The sequence below is a fragment of the Lonchura striata genome, chromosome 2, assembly GCF_046129695.1.
Source record: "Lonchura striata isolate bLonStr1 chromosome 2, bLonStr1.mat, whole genome shotgun sequence".
NCBI lineage: Eukaryota > Metazoa > Chordata > Aves > Passeriformes > Estrildidae > Lonchura > Lonchura striata.
In genome coordinates this window covers 71,727,699-71,748,924 of record NC_134604.1, presented here as the reverse complement: position 1 = coordinate 71,748,924, position 21,226 = coordinate 71,727,699, and the positions used below count along the sequence as shown (strand labels likewise).

At 36.6% G+C, this 21,226-nt stretch overlaps 1 protein-coding gene across 2 annotated transcripts in view; it reads right to left on the bottom strand.

The window, feature by feature from the left end:
* Positions 1-1,477: 1,477 nt before the first annotated feature.
* The window catches only part of XPO4 (exportin 4), a 72,820-nt gene continuing 53,071 nt past the window's right edge, over positions 1,478-21,226 (bottom strand). For both annotated transcript variants that reach the window (XM_077781467.1, XM_077781468.1), the window contains exons 10-23: positions 20,247-20,423; positions 18,199-18,341; positions 17,938-18,083; positions 16,489-16,666; positions 15,010-15,169; positions 13,234-13,403; positions 12,100-12,274; positions 10,712-11,005; positions 9,614-9,794; positions 8,063-8,181; positions 7,027-7,157; positions 6,135-6,252; positions 4,817-4,909; positions 1,478-1,696 (exon numbers count right to left, since the gene is read on the bottom strand). In XM_077781467.1, the coding sequence (XP_077637593.1) occupies positions 1,499-1,696; positions 4,817-4,909; positions 6,135-6,252; positions 7,027-7,157; positions 8,063-8,181; positions 9,614-9,794; positions 10,712-11,005; positions 12,100-12,274; positions 13,234-13,403; positions 15,010-15,169; positions 16,489-16,666; positions 17,938-18,083; positions 18,199-18,341; positions 20,247-20,423 (2,283 nt within the window). In that variant the 3' untranslated portion in view covers positions 1,478-1,498. The remainder of the gene's footprint in view (positions 1,697-4,816; positions 4,910-6,134; positions 6,253-7,026; positions 7,158-8,062; positions 8,182-9,613; positions 9,795-10,711; positions 11,006-12,099; positions 12,275-13,233; positions 13,404-15,009; positions 15,170-16,488; positions 16,667-17,937; positions 18,084-18,198; positions 18,342-20,246; positions 20,424-21,226) is intronic.

Sequence of the window (21,226 nt, the reverse complement as noted above, 5' to 3'; positions counted from 1 at the left end):
GTAACTAATTTTGAGATGAATAGCTGAAGAATGGCACAGAATTGCAAATACTAAACTATACATAGCCATATAAAGGTGTATACCAGACTTTTTATATAAATTGTAAAAACACATGGGAAATATTTAACAGCATAATCTAACAGATCTTAAACAGAAGGGCCCACTTCTGCCTTTGTGTATTTCCACAAAAATGATTTTACTAGACATGCAGCATTTGTGTTTGCTTCAGTTTCCTCTGGCTCATGACAGGAGACAAAGCAGGCCTTGCTTTCATATTCATGTGCTGCTCTCCCTTGTTGGTTCTATATACTCAGGGCACTATATTCTGCTATAATAAAAGCTAAAGTGCTGATATAAAACACCAAGCAAGAGTAGAGCAGCTGGGAGAGCTCTGCAGAAGTGGGACTAGATTCAGCACAAAACAAAAATCTCCTACAGCAGAGACTTCTCAACTACCCTTCCCCACTGGAGTCAAACAGACACGCTTGAGTAAAAGGTTTTGTTGCCCCTGTGCTAGCATAATTGTTTTAGCTAATGCCCAACTTTACTAAGTTTGCCAGTAATTCACACCTTTTGGGTTGTTATTGCTTAAGCAAACAGTTCAGCGTAGAAATACATTGCAGTTGTGTGCAACCCAGGTGAGAATCAAAACAGATACTGAAAGTAAAACTACACATGAACCTTGCATTAGACACTTGTTCCAAAACAACACATCAACATGAAGGGCTGCAACATGTACACAGCAGCTCAGTGCCAACATCCTAAACCAACTCTCAAGAGTCAAATCTTGCCTTAAATTTCTTACCTAAAGTATATGAACTTTTTTTTTTCTTTTAAATTAAGGCAATGAAATGGCTACAGTTCCTAAAGTTCATTTTTGGGGAACAAAAATATACACCTTTTATTTTCTCTGAACTTTAGGCAGCAGAACATAACGTAAAAACCTGCATTGCATTAAACCTGCAATATCAGGTTGATGTAGAAAAACGTAACTAAACACAAGTTAAAATACCATTTGGTTTTTCTTCCCCATTGGAACACAAACTCAAACTTTAAGAGAGGAAAAATAAAGCTTAAAATCAGCTAAACTGTTTAGAGCTTTATATGTATCTGCATCACACTCTAACATGATTTTGGGTAGAAAAGAAATCTGTTTACATGACCACTCATATTTTAAACCAGTACAGGGGAAAGGCACTGCATTTATTTCATTGTGCCCATATCTCTTTGCACATGAATGGAAAAAAAATTCAATTCAGATTTTTTGTTCATTCTCTTCCACACCCAAGTATGCCAGATTGCAGCTAACACATAATAGCAGAAGCTGATTCAAAGGTGACCTCTCCTATTCCGTGGTGTTATGTTCAAACTTCCAGGCTGTCTAGAATCTGAGACGGCTGCAAAGAACCCAGAGACAGGTACAAGATTTAGTCAGCATTCAGCATTTCTCAGTGCATTTTTGCAGAAAGGGTCTAAATTAGGCATAGAGTTTTGTTGTTTATTTTACACAGAGAAGTCCACCAACATTTGCCATAAATTCTTCTAAACTCTTTAAGAAGGCCATCTTCTGCTTACGGTCCAGTGTAGGAGGAGTGCTGCTTGCAGTAAGCTTGTTGAAGGCATCTGCTAACCGCTGGTAAATTACTGGATCTTGTTGAGTTGATAGCAATGTTTCAACTAACTCTGAATATTCAGCCTGTTAAACATTAAAAAAAAAAAAAAAAAAAAAGAGAGATACAATATATACAACTTCTCTCATCAGGATGAGATCCAGAATAAAGGCTGTGACAGAAAACCATCAGTACCTCTTCACCTTTCCTCACAGCCTTTCACCTACCTCTGAATCAGATAAAATCCTTCATCCAGGCTGGGTATTTTTTAAGGTAAAGAAGTCTTCAAAGCAAGATACAATGCTTTGCAGTGCAGAATAAGATTACAATTTTAAGGCAAAGGGCCTTCTGGCTCTTCCTTAGCATAGGCTTACTCCTGCAAACTGGACTGTTTTTTCTTGATGCCTGTCCCATGTTCCATACCAACTATCTCTTCCCACAGGTTCTCCATTTTCTAGGGTTCCTTCCCTGGGACAGAGAGCTTAGATTCCTTTCTAAGAGTATCCTACATATTCTCATGCTTATTTAGACAGAAACAAAAGACAAAGAAACATATCAAACATGACTAGAAGGACACTGCCAAGGGGCAGACACCTGAAGCAAGTCTAAAGGGACTGAGCTCTGGGAGCACAGGTGAAGGACACAGGAGTCAGAATGGCAATTCCCCCCATTCTACCCATAAGGGGTTGGGTGAGGGCAGACACAACAAGAATTTGCCACCTGTGGGTGGTATCACAGGGTGCTTTTCTCTTACATGTTCACGAGTCCCTCTTTGAGGGAAAAAGTGCTGCTAGGAAGAGAGAGGATGCATGCACAAAGTGGCTTAGTGATGTCTTTGCCAAAGGCCAACCCAGCAGGAAGGGCTTTAAAGGGTTTGTTGAGGGATGATGGTAACAACTTGTAGATAAGAGACAGAGCCTGAGAGCATTAAGAACACAAAGACATGTCATGAGTTTAAAAGTGATCCTCAGAAAGGATGAAATAGGCTGAAAGGAGGCCAACCTGAAATGCCTGCGTAAAAGTGTGTTCAGCTTTGGAAACAGGAGCTAGAGCTTCAAGTGCAGGTTCAGAGCTGCAACTTTACTGCAGGCACTGGTATGTGGTGGGACAGGTGGCATGGCTGGAGTGTTCCAAGTGACAGGCGGAAGCTTGTTAGAGCTCTTCAGGGCAGAAGATGACAGAAGATTGACACTTCTGTGAAAAGGCAGCTCAAATGAAATATGGTTTTCTACAGACTGGGCAGCAATCTAGTTGAGTGGTTAGGAATCATGATCAGAGGAGAAGTAGTAAAGATGACATCTTTTGGGGTGAGATCTTGTTACAAATCCCCAGAACAGGGCTTTTAGTCATCTTAAAGCAACTTGAGGAAGTTTCCAGATCAGACTTATAAGAGATTATCTCCCTGACATTTGCTCACATACCAGATGGGCTACCCAGGGGTGTGACCTTGCATCTGCTATTCACAGCTAGTAAGAGCTGGTCATAGATGTTGTAATTAATGCCAGCCTTTCAGTTATCATTAAATAGTGGAGTTAAGGATGCCCAGGAAAGCGAGGAAATAGGGCAGCCAAGTACAGAACCTGGACATGATGAGAGCAGATGTCACCGTCTTCAAGACTGGTGGGTGGGATTCTGTGGGAGTGAACTCTGAAGACAAAAACAGCTCAAGAGAGCTGACAGGTCCTAAGGACAATCTCTTCCAAGCACAATGGTCTGTCCACCTACAAAGGAAAACAGTAAGGACACTAATTCAACTAAGCAGGGACTTAATGACTGAACTCCAGCACAAGGGCAACACATGCAGGAAATAGAAGCAGGATGACCTAGAAAGAAGGAATGCACAAAAATCATGTGGACAAGAACAATGACAGAAAAATGAAGTTCAGCTAAAGCTGAATTTAGCAAAAGATATCAAAGATAACAAAGGCAGCTTCTACCAGTACTTTAAGAGTAAAAGAAGGAACAGGGAAAATATGGGTTCTATTGCTGAATGGAATAGATGATTTAATGATAGTAGAAAAGAGGTAAGGCTGAAATAATCAATGCTTTCTTTTGTCTTGGTCTTCACTGACCGGTTTTTCCAGACCTTTGTGACTAGAGAGGGAGTGTCCAAGGTCCTCCTGTGCATAGTAAAGAGGATCAACCAAGGGATCTCTTGAGAAATCTTGATGCATGTAAGCTCATAAGACCCAAGAGAATCTATCCAAGGGTTCACTAAGCTGGCTCATGTCATTCATTACTGGCTGTTCTCTATCATCTTCAAATGACTAAGAAAATCATGAAGCAAGTACTCCTGGAAGTTATTTCTGGGGATGTGAAAGTCAAAGGACCCAAGGGAATGGCCTGAAGTTGTGTCAGAGGAAGTTTACATTGGGTATTAGAAAAGGTTTTTCACCCAGAGGGTGGTTGCACTGGAACAGGCTCTCCAGGGAGTGGTCACAGCATCAAGCCTGAGTTCAAGAAGTGTTTGGACAATGCACACAGGCATATGATGTGATTCTTAGAGATGGTCCTGTGCAGGGGAAGGAGTTGGACTCGATCCTCATGGGCCCCTTCCAACTCAGCATATTCTGTGATTCTTAGAACAGGCAGTGTGGATTTACCCAGGGTAAATCATGCTTTACCAACCTGCCATCTTAGATAAAATTACTTACATCTATGGCTAAGACAAGTGCAGTGGATGTCTAAGGTAAACAGGTCTTTAGCAGCTGTGTATTGCACCCTTGCAACCAAGCTAGGATTTTATTGTCTAAATGGGTGAACCACTACATGTGTAAAAACACATCTGTACCATCAGCCTATAAAGGATTGAGGCTAATGGTTCATGTTCCACCTGGAAGCTGGTTGCAAGTGGCACTGAGAGCTCTCATCTGGACCATGTCCTGTTAAACATTTTAATCAGTGACCTGGAGGAGGAGGGAAAATACACTCTTCTCAAGTCTGGGGATGAAACCAAACTAGGGAGTGCAGAAGGTGCATTCGAAGGCAGGACTGACATTTAGAGGCACTCAGGCTGGAGCAGTGAACTGACAGGAGAGTCATGAAACTCAGCAACAACAAATACAAAGACCTGCAGCTGAAACAGGCAGACCTCCTGAGGATGTCCCCTTTCAACTCAAATGATTCCACGATTTATCAGGTGCACAAGAAATAACCACTCTCCTTTAACAAATGACTTCTTTTCAGGGTGTGTCTGAATGCCATACCTGATGCAAACACACTAACGTGTAGAATGCTTCACCTGCTGCAGTTGTCATTTCTGTATTGTGCTTCTGAAGTACCAGCATATCAAAAACCATCTGAAATCGCAAAACAGAAGTATTTGTGTAAATGTAAACTTAGCTTTCCACTTTATCAACATTTGCTGCTGAAGCTCATCTTCACTTCTGATAATAACAATGAACATTTAGTACAAACATCCAGGTTGCTGTTTGCTTTATTGCCCCCATTTTTTATTTTTGGATTTAGGCACCAGCACTTTAGAAGCCAAGTCTTGGCTTAACAGCATAAATTCACATTTCAAAGCGCTGGAACCTGTTGTTGATTTATATCAACTGTTCTTCAGAGAAACATGACATCACTTGTATTTTTCTCCAAAAGCTGCACATATACCAGAGAAATAATGAAAAAAGCCTTTGTTCTTCCAGAATAAAATACAGAACTTTTCCTCAAGTTTTGGAGACTCCTATAGCTCACAGAAAGTTAAACAGGGAACAGATTAATAAAGAGGATTATTATAATTTTAACTGGAAACTCAGAAATAAGGAATGAAACTATGCTAACTTGGAAGATACATAAAGACAACATTATGCAAGTTTTAATTCTCTCAGCTTGTCTGATAAAAGCATTTAATGAGCAATCCTCAGAAATCCCAGTCAGTTTGATAAGATGTCTGAAGTAAAACTGAAACCTATACAAAATCAGAAGACAAGCACACAGATTTCACAGTTACTTTGTTGCCAGTTAGCAGGAAAACCTGCTTGCTAGCAGGTTACTCCAAAATTCATTAAAGTGGATGGTCCTAAAAGTAAAGTACTGAATGTGATACTGAATTAAGAAAACATGTAATTCATTAGATACACTGAATAAATGACAGCATTTCCTTTCTAGTTCCCAGCTATGCTCTTTTTCATGCCTTTTATTTTAATACTCTACCCAGCTTCCAGTTCACAGAATTCTGGAAGCCTTCTGTTCACAGCTCCACCAGTAACTACTAAAGCTGTCAATCTTGAGTGCAAAGCATGGATATAAAAATTGCATTCTGAGAGGCTCAGGTCTTTTGTTTTCTGGCAATAATAGATGGGTTCCCTCTACACCTCCATCCTCTTTTGTAGTCTAGTCTGGTATCTTCAGTTGTTCACGCCCTCTTTCTTCTTAAGCTGCCACTTTTTTTTTTTGTAGGCAACAGGCTGTTTCTTACTGTATACATTGTCCTGATTAATCTGGATATGATCACTGTTTGGCCTCAGGATGCTACCTTTATGCAAAAAAAAACCAAAGTAACAAGAAACATAGATGCCTTACCTTAAGAAAGTGCCTTGTTGCTAGAAAAAGCGTTGAATCTGTTTCTTGTGCTTTTGCACACTGCTCTGCTAACGGTGTTACAGCCTCCAGACAGAGCTGGCAAACCTCTGAACTCATTCTGATAATGGGTATTAAAGAATTGAAGTCAAATTTCGATTAAATTGTGGTCAAACTACCCAGCTGTGACACTAGAAAATATCTGAAATGCTTGTATGTTTCAAGGTTTCTTTTCACTACAAAGTTTCTAATCTAAAAAAATAATAATAATAAAAAAAAAATATAGAAAAAAGGAGGGAAAAATGATTCCAACTTCATTACCTTCTTTTATTAGCTACATGCCCTGCGGTAACATAACCCTCTCTGACATAACATTTTCAGAAAGAGTCCCTTATGGTCAAGCTCATCTGTTTCTGACACGTGCCACAGATTAGTGAAAATGGTACTCCCATTATGAGAGGGAGAGCCCATTGGCACCCTGACAGGAAATGCTCTGGAGCCAGCCCAGTAGAACAGCAGCAATGTTTTGTATTACCAGCTGAGAGACTAATTCAGGAATGGCTTTGGGATACCAGCTGAAGGCTTATGAAGTTACACACTCTGAAATGAAGTAACGGAGGAGGCAGGAATGGCTGCCAGAAAAAACTTACATGCTAAGCTACTTAAAGGCTGCACCCAAGCCGCACAAGTCAGAGGCAATTCAGCTGATGCTGGAATCTCAATGGACACTACAGTGAAACTCTCAATCCCCAGAGAGCAGAGTAAGAGTCAATTACCAATATATAATTATACATGCAGATACTGATAGAAAAATAAGAAACAAAATATTTTTAACAGGTCCTTATAAAAGTAACTTAAATTTTTAAAAAGCATTCCCAAACGCTTTAAAGGATACGATGACATCCCTAACTCCAGTGAGTACATTAGGCTTTTAAAGAGGTCCTCTGGAAGTTGTGGAATTTTCTCAGGGAATATCTCACATATGAAAGTTATTAATTTGTAATATTGATTACACAGGGATGGAAACTGTCAAAAGAAAAAAATGGTATTTTTAGATTCAATCACGTAACTATTTTGGCATAATTTTCAACTACACAAAGAGAGAAGACTGATGATTTGCACTGAAGAAAAGAATTTTAATAGGAAACTTGAGTCATTAGAATGGCTACAACTTTATATAAATACAAACACTGTAGTACAGTAAAAGAAGATTCCTAAAGATAAACAGTAGATGGTGGCAGTCTGGTATCTGCTCTACACAAATTACAGGAGTTTTATTTCAGACACAGACAAATCTAGTCCTGTGGGGTAAAAGCCTCGCGAGCATTTGTAGCACAAGCGAGGGGCTCCCAGGGTAGATCCCTGGCCTTGGTTTGATCTAAAGTGGACGTGGCCCTCGCGCTCAGTGGGCGCTACTGGATGAGAAGGCATGTGGAGAGGGGACAGCCGAGACACCCTCCTGAAGCGCTCCCCTGCTTCGATGTAAAACATGAACACTGCAGCAAGGAAATGCTGCCACCCCATTGTTTCATATGTTACTGTTCTACTGACAAGCTGCTGATGCCTATGATCAACAACCATCTGTATTGTGGAAATAAATAATTACTTTTAACTCATATCACTATGTTTCTTGTCACATTTCTGACACTATCAGAGAAAGGACTCCATGAGCCACATTTCAGGTTTGGCTGTTGATTGGCACAGACATGCTTTTACAAGAAGAGTTTTGTTTAGGATCTTCAGATAAAACATTTTCTCAGTTTACAGTATTTCTTTTCAAAGAGTATTTAGAACTATGGAACAATTATTTACATTTATGAAGTCTAGAAAATTCACTTTATGGAGGTGGAATGCATAGAGGAATGAATTCTGGGAATTCATTACTATAAAGCTTTCATATTCTAGCAGCTCTGTGTAAAAAATATACTTACCTTCAGCAGATCTTGTGACATTAGAGGCAGAACTAGATTAACCCCATATAAGACAACATCTGCTGCTGATACAGATCTATTTGTAACTTGCCCAGGCTCATGTCCTCTAAATACTTCATCTGCAGGAAATAAAAAAAATATTTTGTATAAAAGGAAGATTAAACATATTGAAAGAACAGTCCCATTTCTTTATAATATAGACATTTTTAAAAACAGGACTATCCCCCTCTTTCCAAACAAAACTGTGAGGCACTGTACTAAAATAGAAACTTAGTGAGTGGAGGCTGTCACATCACTCTATATTTATATTCATTAGGACTAAGCATTTCATAATCTCTTGTACCAGATGGCATGCTAAACCAGAACACTTCAGATACTGAGGGCTCCCTTCATTACAGAATACTGAATGTTTCCAGTAATAGCTGCTTCATGACTGCACACATAAACACATAGTGAGTAAAATACTACTGCATTTTTATACTTTTAATATATATTATATATTTACATATGCTTCAATATCTTTTATGAACAGAAGGAGGAAAAAAATGGGAGAGCTAACAGAAAAAGTTCTGTAGATTGGATGTTGTCAAGTTTTCTCCATTATAGGTCAAGGCCTACATTTCCCATCAACTGGCAATGACCTTACTTTTATAATTCCTGCGTTGAATCAACAGCAGTATGTAGAAAATTCACAATAGATTTGATCTCTGGGCATTGTATCTAGGTTTTATTCACATTACTTTGTTTCATGGTAAGTGTTTTCCACACAACTAACATCCAGATCTCAAAGCAAAAGCTTTACAAAGCACTGGGTTGTCCATTCAATGGACAAAGTCTAAATCTGCTTCTGTACTTGTGTTGTGCATGTGTGATGAAAAAACAAATGCTGTCCTGCATTTCAGAGTACAAGATTCTCTCTTTCAATATGTACCTCAGAAAGGCAATGGATATCAAAACATGCTCGTTTCAAACTGAATCTGCCTGGGTTGTTATCTGTGCAAAGTGTATAGAACATGGCGAGATATGAACCATGCAAATTTGCAACAACTGCAATTTTAAATGGCAAATACATGTAGAGAAAGTAACACGCTGGGATACAAGAAGGAACCCTTAACTACACCTACAAACCATAAGGCATATTCTGTGAAAGAGGAATACAGAAGACCCTCACATGATGGAATTTTAATGACTCAACATTTCACAAAAGTTGAATCCTGTACTAAGACCACCCATCTGCTCTCTTGCACTACTCCAACTTCTCTATGTGCTTTTTGTTATAAAATTTTTGGTAAAACATATTCAGACTTGCAACATTCAGATTCCAAGCTGTTTCATACATCCATAATTTATTTTATGACAGCAATAATAATTTCAGATGTTAGAATATTGTGGAAAGTTCTTATTTGCTGCTTAAAATAGTAATTTCCATATCCTGACCTAGTCTAGCCTGAACTTCAGTTTTTACTTTACATGGACTGAACACAAGCCCCAAAATAGTTCTTACAGTTTAGAAAACAACATGTGGTTCATCAATTACCAATTCCTTAATACCTGTATCACTGAAATCTATAAATTCTTTTGATAGAAGATTAGTAAGAAGCTCCATAATAAGAAGGAGATCCTGGTACTGGTCTTCTTCTGCTGTAACATCTATCCGTTGTCGACCTAGATTATTCTTGGAATATACCTGAAGCAGGGTTAGGCAGGCCTCATACAGGTTCATGGCTTTGGCCTATAAAACAATGTTACATAATAAGACGACTTCCATATGCTAAAAGCAAAACCTTGGTTTTAAGATGGCATTACTTGGTAGACAATACTTCAGGATTTTCATTTCAGTGTATGATTGCTTTTGTACCAAACTGTATACAAAATCATCACGGAAACAGCCACCTTAGACAATAAAAACACTTATAGCCATATATTGATGTGATACTGATTGAAAGAGCAAAACATTAATTTTCTGGATTCCTCAGTCTTAACAAAAATCCAGACAAGAGCAGTTTGGGACAGACTGACATATCTCACTAATCTCACAAACTAGATTACCAACAAAAAATCTCCTGGGACACACTTACAGAAGTTTGGATCCACAATACACTGTGCATATTCAGTATGGAATAGGCAGGAACTCTTCCAGATGCAAAAACAAAATCAGCCAACGGTGCAAAGATGCAAGTGCACTACACAAGCTCAAAATCTTAACTGTGAACTTCTTGGGATCTATTAATGCCTTGCCTAGGACTAAGGCATGGTTTCTATGGTAGTATTTGCCACATAGAACACTGCTGCAATTCTCCTAGACTAGACTTCAGAGAAGTTTGATATTGTTATAAAAAAAGTACACAACATAGTCTGTCCTCTTTTGCTACCCATCCATAGAGTTAGACTAGTGATGAACTGTGGTTAAATTTATGGGTAAAAAAAGAACAGTCTAAATGTCCTGTTTTAGTCTTCTTAAGTGTATGTTTTAAAACAAAGGAAGTCCTTAACACGTGTCCATATAGTCTTTCTTTCTCTCTATAAAAATCATTACCTTAAATTTTGTTTAAAGAATAGCACTGTAGATATATTTACAAATATGTATATACATTTACAAGCATGTGCACACACACTCTGCCCCCTCCTTCCCCTTCTGGTTGTATTTACCTCTCCAAGATAGCAAATTTGTTTATGTGCAACTTCAACAAAGACTTCTATTATGAGATTAACAGTCTCTGGTGTGTTTTTGTATACTTCCATTAATCCAATGCAATTATTAAGGAAGTCCATTAGGAAATTGAAGAGAATTGATACGTTATCAATCTGGGTAGCCTCAGCAATGCCACAGAGTGCTTCTAATGTAGCGGTGATTTCCTGCTTCACTTCCTCCTCCTGGCAGATCTGCTGAAAGTTTTCTTGGTTTATCACATTCAAAAATCGCTGCTGAAGTGGCTGAAGAACCTTGAATGTTTTCAGAAAAGTCACATTAAGATAAGCATACTATTATATAAGATGTGAGGTTTAAATCACTTAGTAAACTCATTGCTTTTGGCATGGCAGTACATCAATCACTTCCAATTTCTAATGGCTCAGTTATGTCATTATCTGTCACATTAATGCAAGTAGAAGTGGTAGCGAGTAGTGCTTCCCATTGTCCATCATGGCCTGCAGGCAGGTGTCAAAATGAGCACCTCTATAGATATTTTAGGTAATTTTGTAGTATTTAAACAAATAAAAATTACTTCCTCTGGCTCAAAGCATTTGATTCCCTTCAAATTCAGCATTAGGGCAAAAAATCATTACAGCTTCTTAATGAAACCATTAAGATTAATGCTCAGAGTTATCTTTGCCACATTATGATTCTCAATAGCAAAATCACTTTTGTCACTGTCTGTATTTTGAATTTAAAAGCTTCCACAAAAATAGTTGATTTTTCCCCCAATTACTTCTACTGCATTACAGTTTTACCTTAAATCACTAATTTTGTAGCTCTGCCAATAAAAACATGTTTTTATCAGAAGGTCAATGCTTTACAAAGTCACATGGTGCTTCCTTATGCCATTTCAGCTGCTTTCTAGCATCAGCCTTTCTGGTATCAAATATCTGAGCTTTAATGGTGCCAGGGCACAAAGAGCTGGTCAAGACTCTTCATTATAATCCACATCAGCTTTTTACTTACTATCATTATCATTAAGTGATAACAGAATAAGTCACAACACCATAAAATTAAAAAGAAAGGAAGAAATGTCCCAGTGCAAAGGAAATTTTTCATCTTCCATAATAGTCTCTTTCAAACATATTGCTCTACTATCTGCTTCACAAATCCTTCAATTAATTATTAGCGGTTTCTCTTTGGGTTAAGATGTTTTAGACACAATTTAGATACAACAGATACAAGTACTGACTATCAAAGAGAGAATAATTTAAAAAAATCATCAGTATTGAATATCAAAATATGTTAAACAAATTGATTTTGTATCACTATAAAATTCCCTAAACTAACTTGTTGCACTGCTTGCTTATATGGAGGTAAGAGAAGTATCAAAATAGCTTACCTCTGTCCAGTATTGTTGCTTTGTTTCTGTATCCATATGAGCAAAACCTCCTAGAACTAAAGCTTTCATTAGTGTTCTCTGAACAGAACTAGACAAATAGTGAAGAGGAGGGCTTCGCCTTGCAAACTGTTTAGCTAAATTCCACCAGTTTTCACACTGGATAACTAAGTTTGCCCTAAAAGAGGGAAAAAAAAAAATTCATTAAAGACTTCACAAAATTGTATGAAAAGAGCACATCAGGTTTCTAGCAGTTGCCAGAAGTTTGTTGTTGCTATATTTTTTTAAATTCCTTTATTCTGAGGCTAAATTGCCTTTTGATTTTCATCTTACTAATGCCTCAGCTCTCAGAGTTCTAAAGTATATACTCTGAAAATAAATCAATTCATACAGGAGAAAAGCAGGGAAGTGCTTTAGTTTTACACACATATACACATAAGAGTTAATGTACATATTGCATGGATTAAAAGCTTAGTCTCATTATGTCATAATAAAATAAGCAATTTATTCCAAAACTAGTTCCTGTGGGGTTTAATTTTTTTAAAAGAAAAATCCTCAAACATTTAAAATCCTCATACTTCAGAACAGTCTTTCAGTAGACTGTGAATGTATGATTCCATGCATAATTGCATGTCAATTGACATAAATAAAGCATTCAACAATTTCTTGCTTCACAGTTTACAATATCAAAGAAAACTTACTGAAATTTGACTATATCCACAAAATTCTATATTTAAAAAAAAAAATTTAGATTAACAAAACATATTTTATACTGGCTTAGCCAGTCTTTGAACTCCTAATTAACAAGAATTAACAGCAACACAAAAATCCTTGCAATAAGAGTGGAGACCAGTAGAGTTTTCCTTTCTCACTGTTTAAGAGTGAGACACAAAAGTAGGGAAGGAGAGTGCACTTCTAAACAGCAATAAAAATTAGGTGATGTTTTGTCAAATACAGGTCTCACTCCTCTGCTTCTCAGACAAGTTTGTGGTGTTTTTTGCAGTTATAGTATGTTATTAAAGTAATTTGACTTACAGAGACATGAATATGAAGTGCCCTATATCTGGATTACTGTGGCCAAAAAACTATAAAGGAAGCAAAAGAAACTTTTTGACTTCCAGAGGTATAGCAACTTACCGCTCTCTCCTTTCCACTAATGTTACTAGCAGTTGTACAGTATCATTTGCAAGGTCCTGCTCTGAACTCCACACTGCCAGGTTACTGATCACTTTTTCTAAAAGGTAACCCACAATCCACTGGGAACCCTCTGTATCAGCACCAAATGCTGTACTAAATGGCAGACTTATCTATAAGAAAAGCATTAAAATGAGTGAGTTTTACAGAAGCCAGAATCCAAAAGTGTATGGCAATCATTGTCAGCAAATACTTTTCAGGCTGTCACTTCTTTCCTACTTAAATTACATAAATGTTACATAGACAAAGGCAAAGAATACCTGTAATAGAAAAATCTTTGCCAAATTTATCTTGCAATTTTAAGCACAACATCTAAAACAAAGTTTCAACCTTGTTACAAAAAAGATTTGAGTTTGTCTAGCTTTTAAGGCCAATGAAAGTTCAAAAGCTTTAATAATTAAAAGAAAGATCCCAAAATCACCTCCGAAAAGTGTTTCCATGAATTTAAGACATAATTCCTCAAAATTCAGTGGTAAATATTATTACTAGTTCTTGATCTATATAGAAACTTGTAAAAATTAATTTCCACATCAATTTTTCTGCATCTGCTTTCTGCAGATGGTTCCTTCAATCTACACATCTTTTAGAAAACATGTCACACTCTGGTCCTGGCACATTAAAATATGCTTCCTTGAAATTGCCTGCTCTCCTACTGTTAAAGAAAGTTTCTCAAGGGTGAAATCCAAAGACTTTGTAGTAATTGTGCAGGGGCTTCAGGTCAGCACATCACTAACACTTCTACCTTTAAGAACTCATGAAATATATGTGACTGAGCATAAGGTTTAAACAGAGGTTTCAATCACTTTCACATGTCAACACAAACTAAATGCGTGCATTTCCTAGACACTTTGTTTTTCACATGGATCTCCTTTTAACATGATCTCAAATCCTTGCCGAACTGGTACCTTTATGAATTCTTAGCTGTGCTATATGTATAAGACGAATAATATGACTCCAAATATTTACAAGTCTGTGTGATATCTATTATTGTTAAGGAGAGGCCCCTTGAAGCGTTAGTATTCTTAGTTGCTTCAGTAGTGCAAATAAAGGGGAGGAGGAGGAGACTTCTCAAAAATTAGAGCCAACAGGACCTCCTCAGAATGGATGGCCTCTGTGAGCTAGCTGGACTACAGTTAGTTTGATAAGCAAAATCAGGATCAATCAAGTTCTAATTGTGATTAGTGCTGTCCAAGCATGGTAAGAAGTTGCTCTTTACAAAGAACACAGTGTTGAAATCATGATATATGCAATGAGAATGAGGAGAGAAAGTAGCATGACATTAGCTAATGTATACTACCTTGTAATGGTGTTAGGTATCTAACTCAATCACGATCAAGAACAATCACTGTATTGGGAGATGAAATGTAAAATCTGATGGACAGTCACAATTTATAACATCATATATAACATCACTGCAGTCAGTGAGTTTCACTCACCCTGCAGCCCAGGAGCGATATGTTATTCTGATATGGAAATGGCTACCCAAAAACAAAATACATTTACAGCAAAATGTACAAGAGTCCCCTAAAAACTTAAATTTCTAATTAGCAAATAGGAGAAAATATAAAATTTCAAACAAATTCCAAAATAAATCACAACCCATATAATGTTAAAAATACTTAAGCATTGCATTTTTAAATAGCTACACTGACATCTACATTCACAGGATAATATTATGCCTAATATTCACAAATAATTTCATAAAAGTTATATCCTTACCTGATCATACAACTTTTCGTCTACTAGGAGGTAAGTCTTTGCCCAGCGCTTGAGGAACCATACAATATCTTTGCCCATTTGGGGGCTCAGGAGGTGTGTAAGATTTGCCCTTATTGCTCTAGATTCTACTTCTGACACTCTTAAAATAGCAGATAACAACCTGCAGATTTAAAATACAATGAGGATGCTAGAGCAGTTTTGGGAGAGGCAATGCAACTACCAAAACCACTTTCATTTTTCACAAAAAATTACAGAAGGATCAGGATAATACAAAACATTTCAGCTCCAATCAAGTAAAAAGCACCTGAATTTTTTGTTTTTGAAATGCACAGTAAGAGAGAGAGAAAATAGAGCAAATATCCTCCAAAAAGTTTCTTGCACCACTAAGTTTAATAAAGTGTTCTAATTGTGCAGTGTTTGCACTGTGAAACATACCAAAAAACAAATACAGAAATGACCAGTTATTTTTGTCTTGTTAATTACTGCTGGGCAATAGGCTGAAACAGTAAATCACAAGGTGATCACATGAATACAATCCCTCCATAAAACTGCATTAAATGCTACTCTTGAAGTACATCAATTGAATTTCATAAGAATGTGATTGTGCATAAGAAATTTAGGAGCTGACAGTGGCTTATTTCTTGAAGACATTTCAAGGGCCTCAACTCTCTCCTTATTTTCATCTGGTTTTATTCCCACCACTGAGACAATGCATAAAGTAATCCTGTTTGATGGCAAGTTCTTGAAGTGGCCAATAGTATAAGTGAGCAGTATTTAACATTCTAAACACTAGGAACATACATCATTGCTAATTAAGGTACACTTTTTCTACCTTCTTCCCAGAAGAAAATATTTAAAGAATGCAACAACTAATCTTAGGTGAAGACTCTTCCATGTCAGCTAAGAGTGGAATGCAATCTTCTGAAGTGTGAGGATTCAAACTTGACTCCTTTGTGAGCATCAGCCTTCTTGCAAAAAGAGAAGGGAACTCTCTCCTGTTTCTTTTATAGGCTGACAGTGATGTCTGTAAATAATTGACAACAATTCCTCAAGCTGTGAGGATCAATATTTCTGCTACTGCCAAGCTTGGGCAGTAACCCATATTCCAAGTAGAGAAGCTCACTGATGTTCTGGAAAGCATTTCCTTAAGATGTATATGTGCTGAATGAATTTTAGAGTATACATTATCTAAAGATTTTGATCTGCCAACTTTTTTTACTTCAGTAGTTTTAAGGATTTTCTGTAAAAAATAGATCAAAGATGGGTCTTCAGTAGAAATACAAAAAACATTTCTGTATATTCCCCAGACTTTGGCTTATGACGTCTATAAAGACTATCAGGTCAATCTTTCATTTATCAATATCCAGTATTTACATACTGCTTACTTTTCACATTCACAGAAGTCTACTCACATTCTAAAGTTTTTTTCTTCTCTGAAAAAACATTTAATACACTTAACAGTACAAGATGCACCCTTACCTAATTACAGAATCAGTTCTGTTGTACCCTGGGATGGAAGAGGCCTTTTCTCCCGGAGATCCCAGAATCTGAAGTGTTGTATTGATGTCAACCTCAGCTGAATGTTTAATGGAATATTCCATTACTTCTGGAGGTATTAGCGGAGTCTCTCCCTGAGTATCATTAGCCAAGAGGTAGCCTTACATTAAAAAAGAAAGAGTGATCACAACTTTCTACCCTAGGTTAACTTGTGGCTTTCTGATTAAAGAATCCATAGGCTTAACTGCAGATATCCCACCAGAATCAAATGTTTGTACAGACCCTAACACTGCTTAAATGCATAAAAGTTAATTAGAATCCTTAAAGCCATTCAGTAGGAAAAAACCTACAGTGACAAGAAATCAAGACTGGAAAAAGAAACCACCAATGTAAAAACCAATTAAAAAAAAAAAAGACAAGTTTTGCTTCATGTAGAAGTGCTACACTCAATTCATCTACTTGGGGGAAGGACAAAACAACATTTTGTTGTCATTTTTTTCTTCCTCTGCTATGTGGTAAAAAAGCCTTCTGTGCTGAGTCCATATCATTTGCGACTTCTGTTTTGCTAAAATCTCAAATCTGTCAGTCTTTCAGACCTCAAGTACATGTGTTGTAACACAGTTTTCCTTGCCTAGCAACAGCAGATCAGTTGAAGCATGGGTTTTCATACAATACTCTGGTATCTAGATAATATTAATTCCAGCTTTAGTTGTAGTTTTTGATATCTGACCTCATAACCATCTGTGAGCTACAAACTCCATCTCAATGTTACAAAAATATAATAAACACAACCATGTCAACTTCTGAGAGCAACTAAAAAAACAGATCTTCAAAAAGGTCCCCCAGATATTTCATACGTTATACACTTCTCCAAGCAAAGTACAGACTTAGTTGTTGCTATGTTTGCAAACTTAAGTAAAATATTCACCATCTAAAAATCAAACCCAAAAGGCTCTAAATTCCCCAAAATGTAACAAAATAGCAGGTCATGGATCATCAGCACTGAGAAAGTCTAGAACTTAACATGATTCTCTATCAGCATTACTCTGATCTCATGTTGGTTCCTTTATAAAGTCATATGCACCCAGCCACTGATACATGAACAGACTAATTCTCTGGACTAGGTTGACTGATAACACAACTCAAAAAATCTATAACAAAACTAGTTGCAGGAATTTCCAATGGATATTGATGGAATCTTTACATGAGGTAATCATTAGAGATAATATTCCTGTTATTCAAGGCAGATGACAGTAAGACAAGGACTTTGTAAGTTCTTATAAGACTATATATATAAGACTAAATCATTGTAAGGGATAAAATGTATAGTCAGTCAAGAGTAGTTGATACACAGGGATTTTCTTTTTTCCTGAGGTGCTCCAGCTGCAACAAAACTACCAGAATAAGTACTATTTAAAGCTGTTTACTAACCTGTGACTAAAATAAGCCAATGAATATCCTCATACAGGTCGTCAAGCACTTTATTGTCAATTGAACCTGATGCTGGTGAGGCAAGTAACTGCTGCTGATGTCTTTGCAACTGCCCATGGAGCCTTGTCACTCGGTCTTCTAACAAACTGTGAACAAATAACAAAGTAGCTTCTCTGGTTTTAAAATGTTTTGGCAAAACTAGGCTTTTCCTATGTAACTGCTTTATTGATTTGCATTCATGACTATTTTTTTTGTACTTACCTTGTGAGAAGAGGTATGCAGTGCTCTGCAGCAATCCTCCCCAGCATGCCTACGCTGGCCAACTGGTCACAGAACTGGTCTCTGTCATCTTCCTGCAGCTCACTTATTTCTTCTTCTTCCCGAGAGGCCACACCATTGGCAGTCTTTGGTTATTTCAACAAAATTAGAAGCAACCAGTTAGAGTCATACTTGTTAAATTCATTATCACAATTTTGTGATAAAAGCCAATTATTTTGGCTTTTTCTTGCATGATAATTTGCATTTAAGAAAAACAGACTTGTACTAAATTAGACAAAGAGGAGTTAAACAGAGCCAACAATATGGGTTCATATTGTTTTAAAATCAGCATTTCACAAACTCATTACCAAAATGCCACCACATTCAGTTCATTTGCTAACATTTCAGTAGTTCTCAGTTGTCTGAGATCTTACATAAATCATGTAATAGGCAGTATTTTTCATGATGATATGAATGTTAGATCCTGCATTAAATGTTTCCCTTAACCTATTGTTTGAGGGGAAATAGTAGTACTAAAAAGTACTACTACATTTAAAAAAGTACATTAAAAGTAAATGCTATAAACTCAGAAAACAGCAAACTAATAATCTTGATGATCTCGGTTTTATTTCTTGCTGATGCAGAAATTGCACTGTTCAATTTCTCAAAGCTTCTCTTGCTTGCATTCTAAAACTATTTAAATTATAATCAGATCTTATTCCTTGGAGAGATGAACCATGATATGCAGAAACCAAGTATAAATATTAAGTGTTTCTTTCTTATCTATTAATAACAAAATTTATGCAAGTAACAAAGTAAAATACAGGAGGTGGAGAAAGCCATCAGTCTGCTTTGTTTCTATAGAGGCCCTGGAAAACTGAATCCACACACAATTCCTTATGCAAAGTGCTTTTAACTCATCTTTTCTTTATGTAACCCAGCAAATCCTTCTCTTTTGGCAACTTCAAAGTTGCAGCTGTTTATTGAAGGGTAAGCCTCTGTTCTCAAAGCAGAGACTGAAAGTTCCTGTTACTGCTTTGATATAGAACAAGAAGCATTCTAAAATGCCAGCTGTGGCTTTTAAAGGTTACCCTTGGGATAAATGACTTATCTCACAGAATGACATGAATCAACCTGTGTATACAAGTTATGTCAAGACCGCCTGATATGAATTCAAAGCTCTCTTGTGAAATATTTCTTTCAGTTTTGGCACTGTTATTACCATCTGTTACATATTGAGATAGTAGAATTATGTTTTACATAGTGCTTTTCAGAATGAGGTATCTCTGAGATCTTTGCACAGCATCAAATTAAAGAGAGATTTTATACAGTTATTGAATTTAATCTCTGCAATAACTAACTCAACATCCAATTCCAACATCTACATCCAACTGTCTGTATAAGAATCTATTTTAGTAAGATCCAGATTTCTGGCAAATAGACAAATCATCTTTCTTTTTCAATAGTTCAAGAGATACTTGATGTACCTGTACATTTTCTCTAGACAGTCAACTGTTCAAAAACTCAACTGGGAATTTATTTTATCCAAAAAGACCACATGATATTCCAAGTTTCGTCCACTTTGAGTACAGTCAGTCTACATTTTTTCAGATATTTATGCATGTCAGTTATATTTTGAAGATACTGCATGGGAGGCAACAATCATAAAAAAGGTCCCCAATTTCACTGAGAATTTTAACTCAAATTCTAATCCAGAAGGAAGGTCAAAAGTTTAGTCACTGTATCCGTGGAAAGAACAAGATATGCATTGATGTGAGTTACAGGTTTACTTTTCTTTTTTTTGAAGTGATTTCCAACTTTACATTCCTTTAGTTTCCCTCCAGAATGAGAAATGGACTGGGAAATCAGAACTGAGTACTAAGTTCAGCAATTTTTTTTTGCATTTCCAAATAAAATGAAATGAGAGGATTTCCAAAGTCATAAATGGCAATTCTACACTAGCTGCCTTGAGCTATGTAATATAGAGACACCAAAATTTGTGGACCAGTTACTGTATGTTACCATCCGAAACTACTACAATGAAGGCTTACCAAATTCCTTGTGCCATCAGGAGCAGCTAGATGGCACTGAATGTAGGAATTAAAGACTTGAACAGCATGTTGGGTAAAGAAACCTTTATGGAAATGTTTGTCATCTTGGACCAAAGTAAGCCAAGATTCCAGTAATTTATCATATGCCTCCATATATACCATGTCATCTTTGTCAAGCTGTAAGAGATGAAAAAAAAAAACAAATAAAAAAATCTTATTACTAAGCTAAACCAGAGGAACATACTTATATTTATTATTATTTTACAAATGTTCTTCTACTGTTGAAACAAAAAAAAATAGGACCTAAGGATAGCTAAGAAAATATCAGAACGATCTGAAGCAATGCATCAAAAAGGTCACTGCAGCTTTCATGCCTGCTAGGCTTTAAAAACTTGTCAATGTGTTTAGCTATTTCTCTTCATCTCATGTTGCATATAGATTTATAGGTATTCCACTATCTCTGAAATATAGAGAAAGAAAAAACAATGATTCCAGATGAAATCACTACAAGATCACAAGTGTTCAAGAAACCTTATTACAGTAGCCAGTTTTGATGATGAAGCCCAACTTCTCATTGTATTAACAAACCCAAACCCAATGAATTAGAACAGAATAAACCTGCAGTTTTAATTACTTAGTGCATTTCAACTGATGCTTCTTCTTTTTAATTTTTCATGTGCTTTTACATAGTACATAAGTTGCCAAAGGATATAACTCCTCTGAAAAACAAAGTCTAGAGTTGCAGGCAAACTAAAAAATCCAAAAAGCAATGTGGCCATTTCTTTTTAGAAGTATTTTTAATGTAACTCTTGACTTTTTGTTTTGATGCAAAAATTGAATTTTTGTAAATACATCCTACTTCCAAAAACTTCAGTGTGACTGTACAGATAAATATCCTACTAAAGATGTTGTCTTCTCAAGTTTTAGCCAACAGGATGGCTCACAGAAGTTACCCTGAGATAGCAAAGGCTAGTAAAATG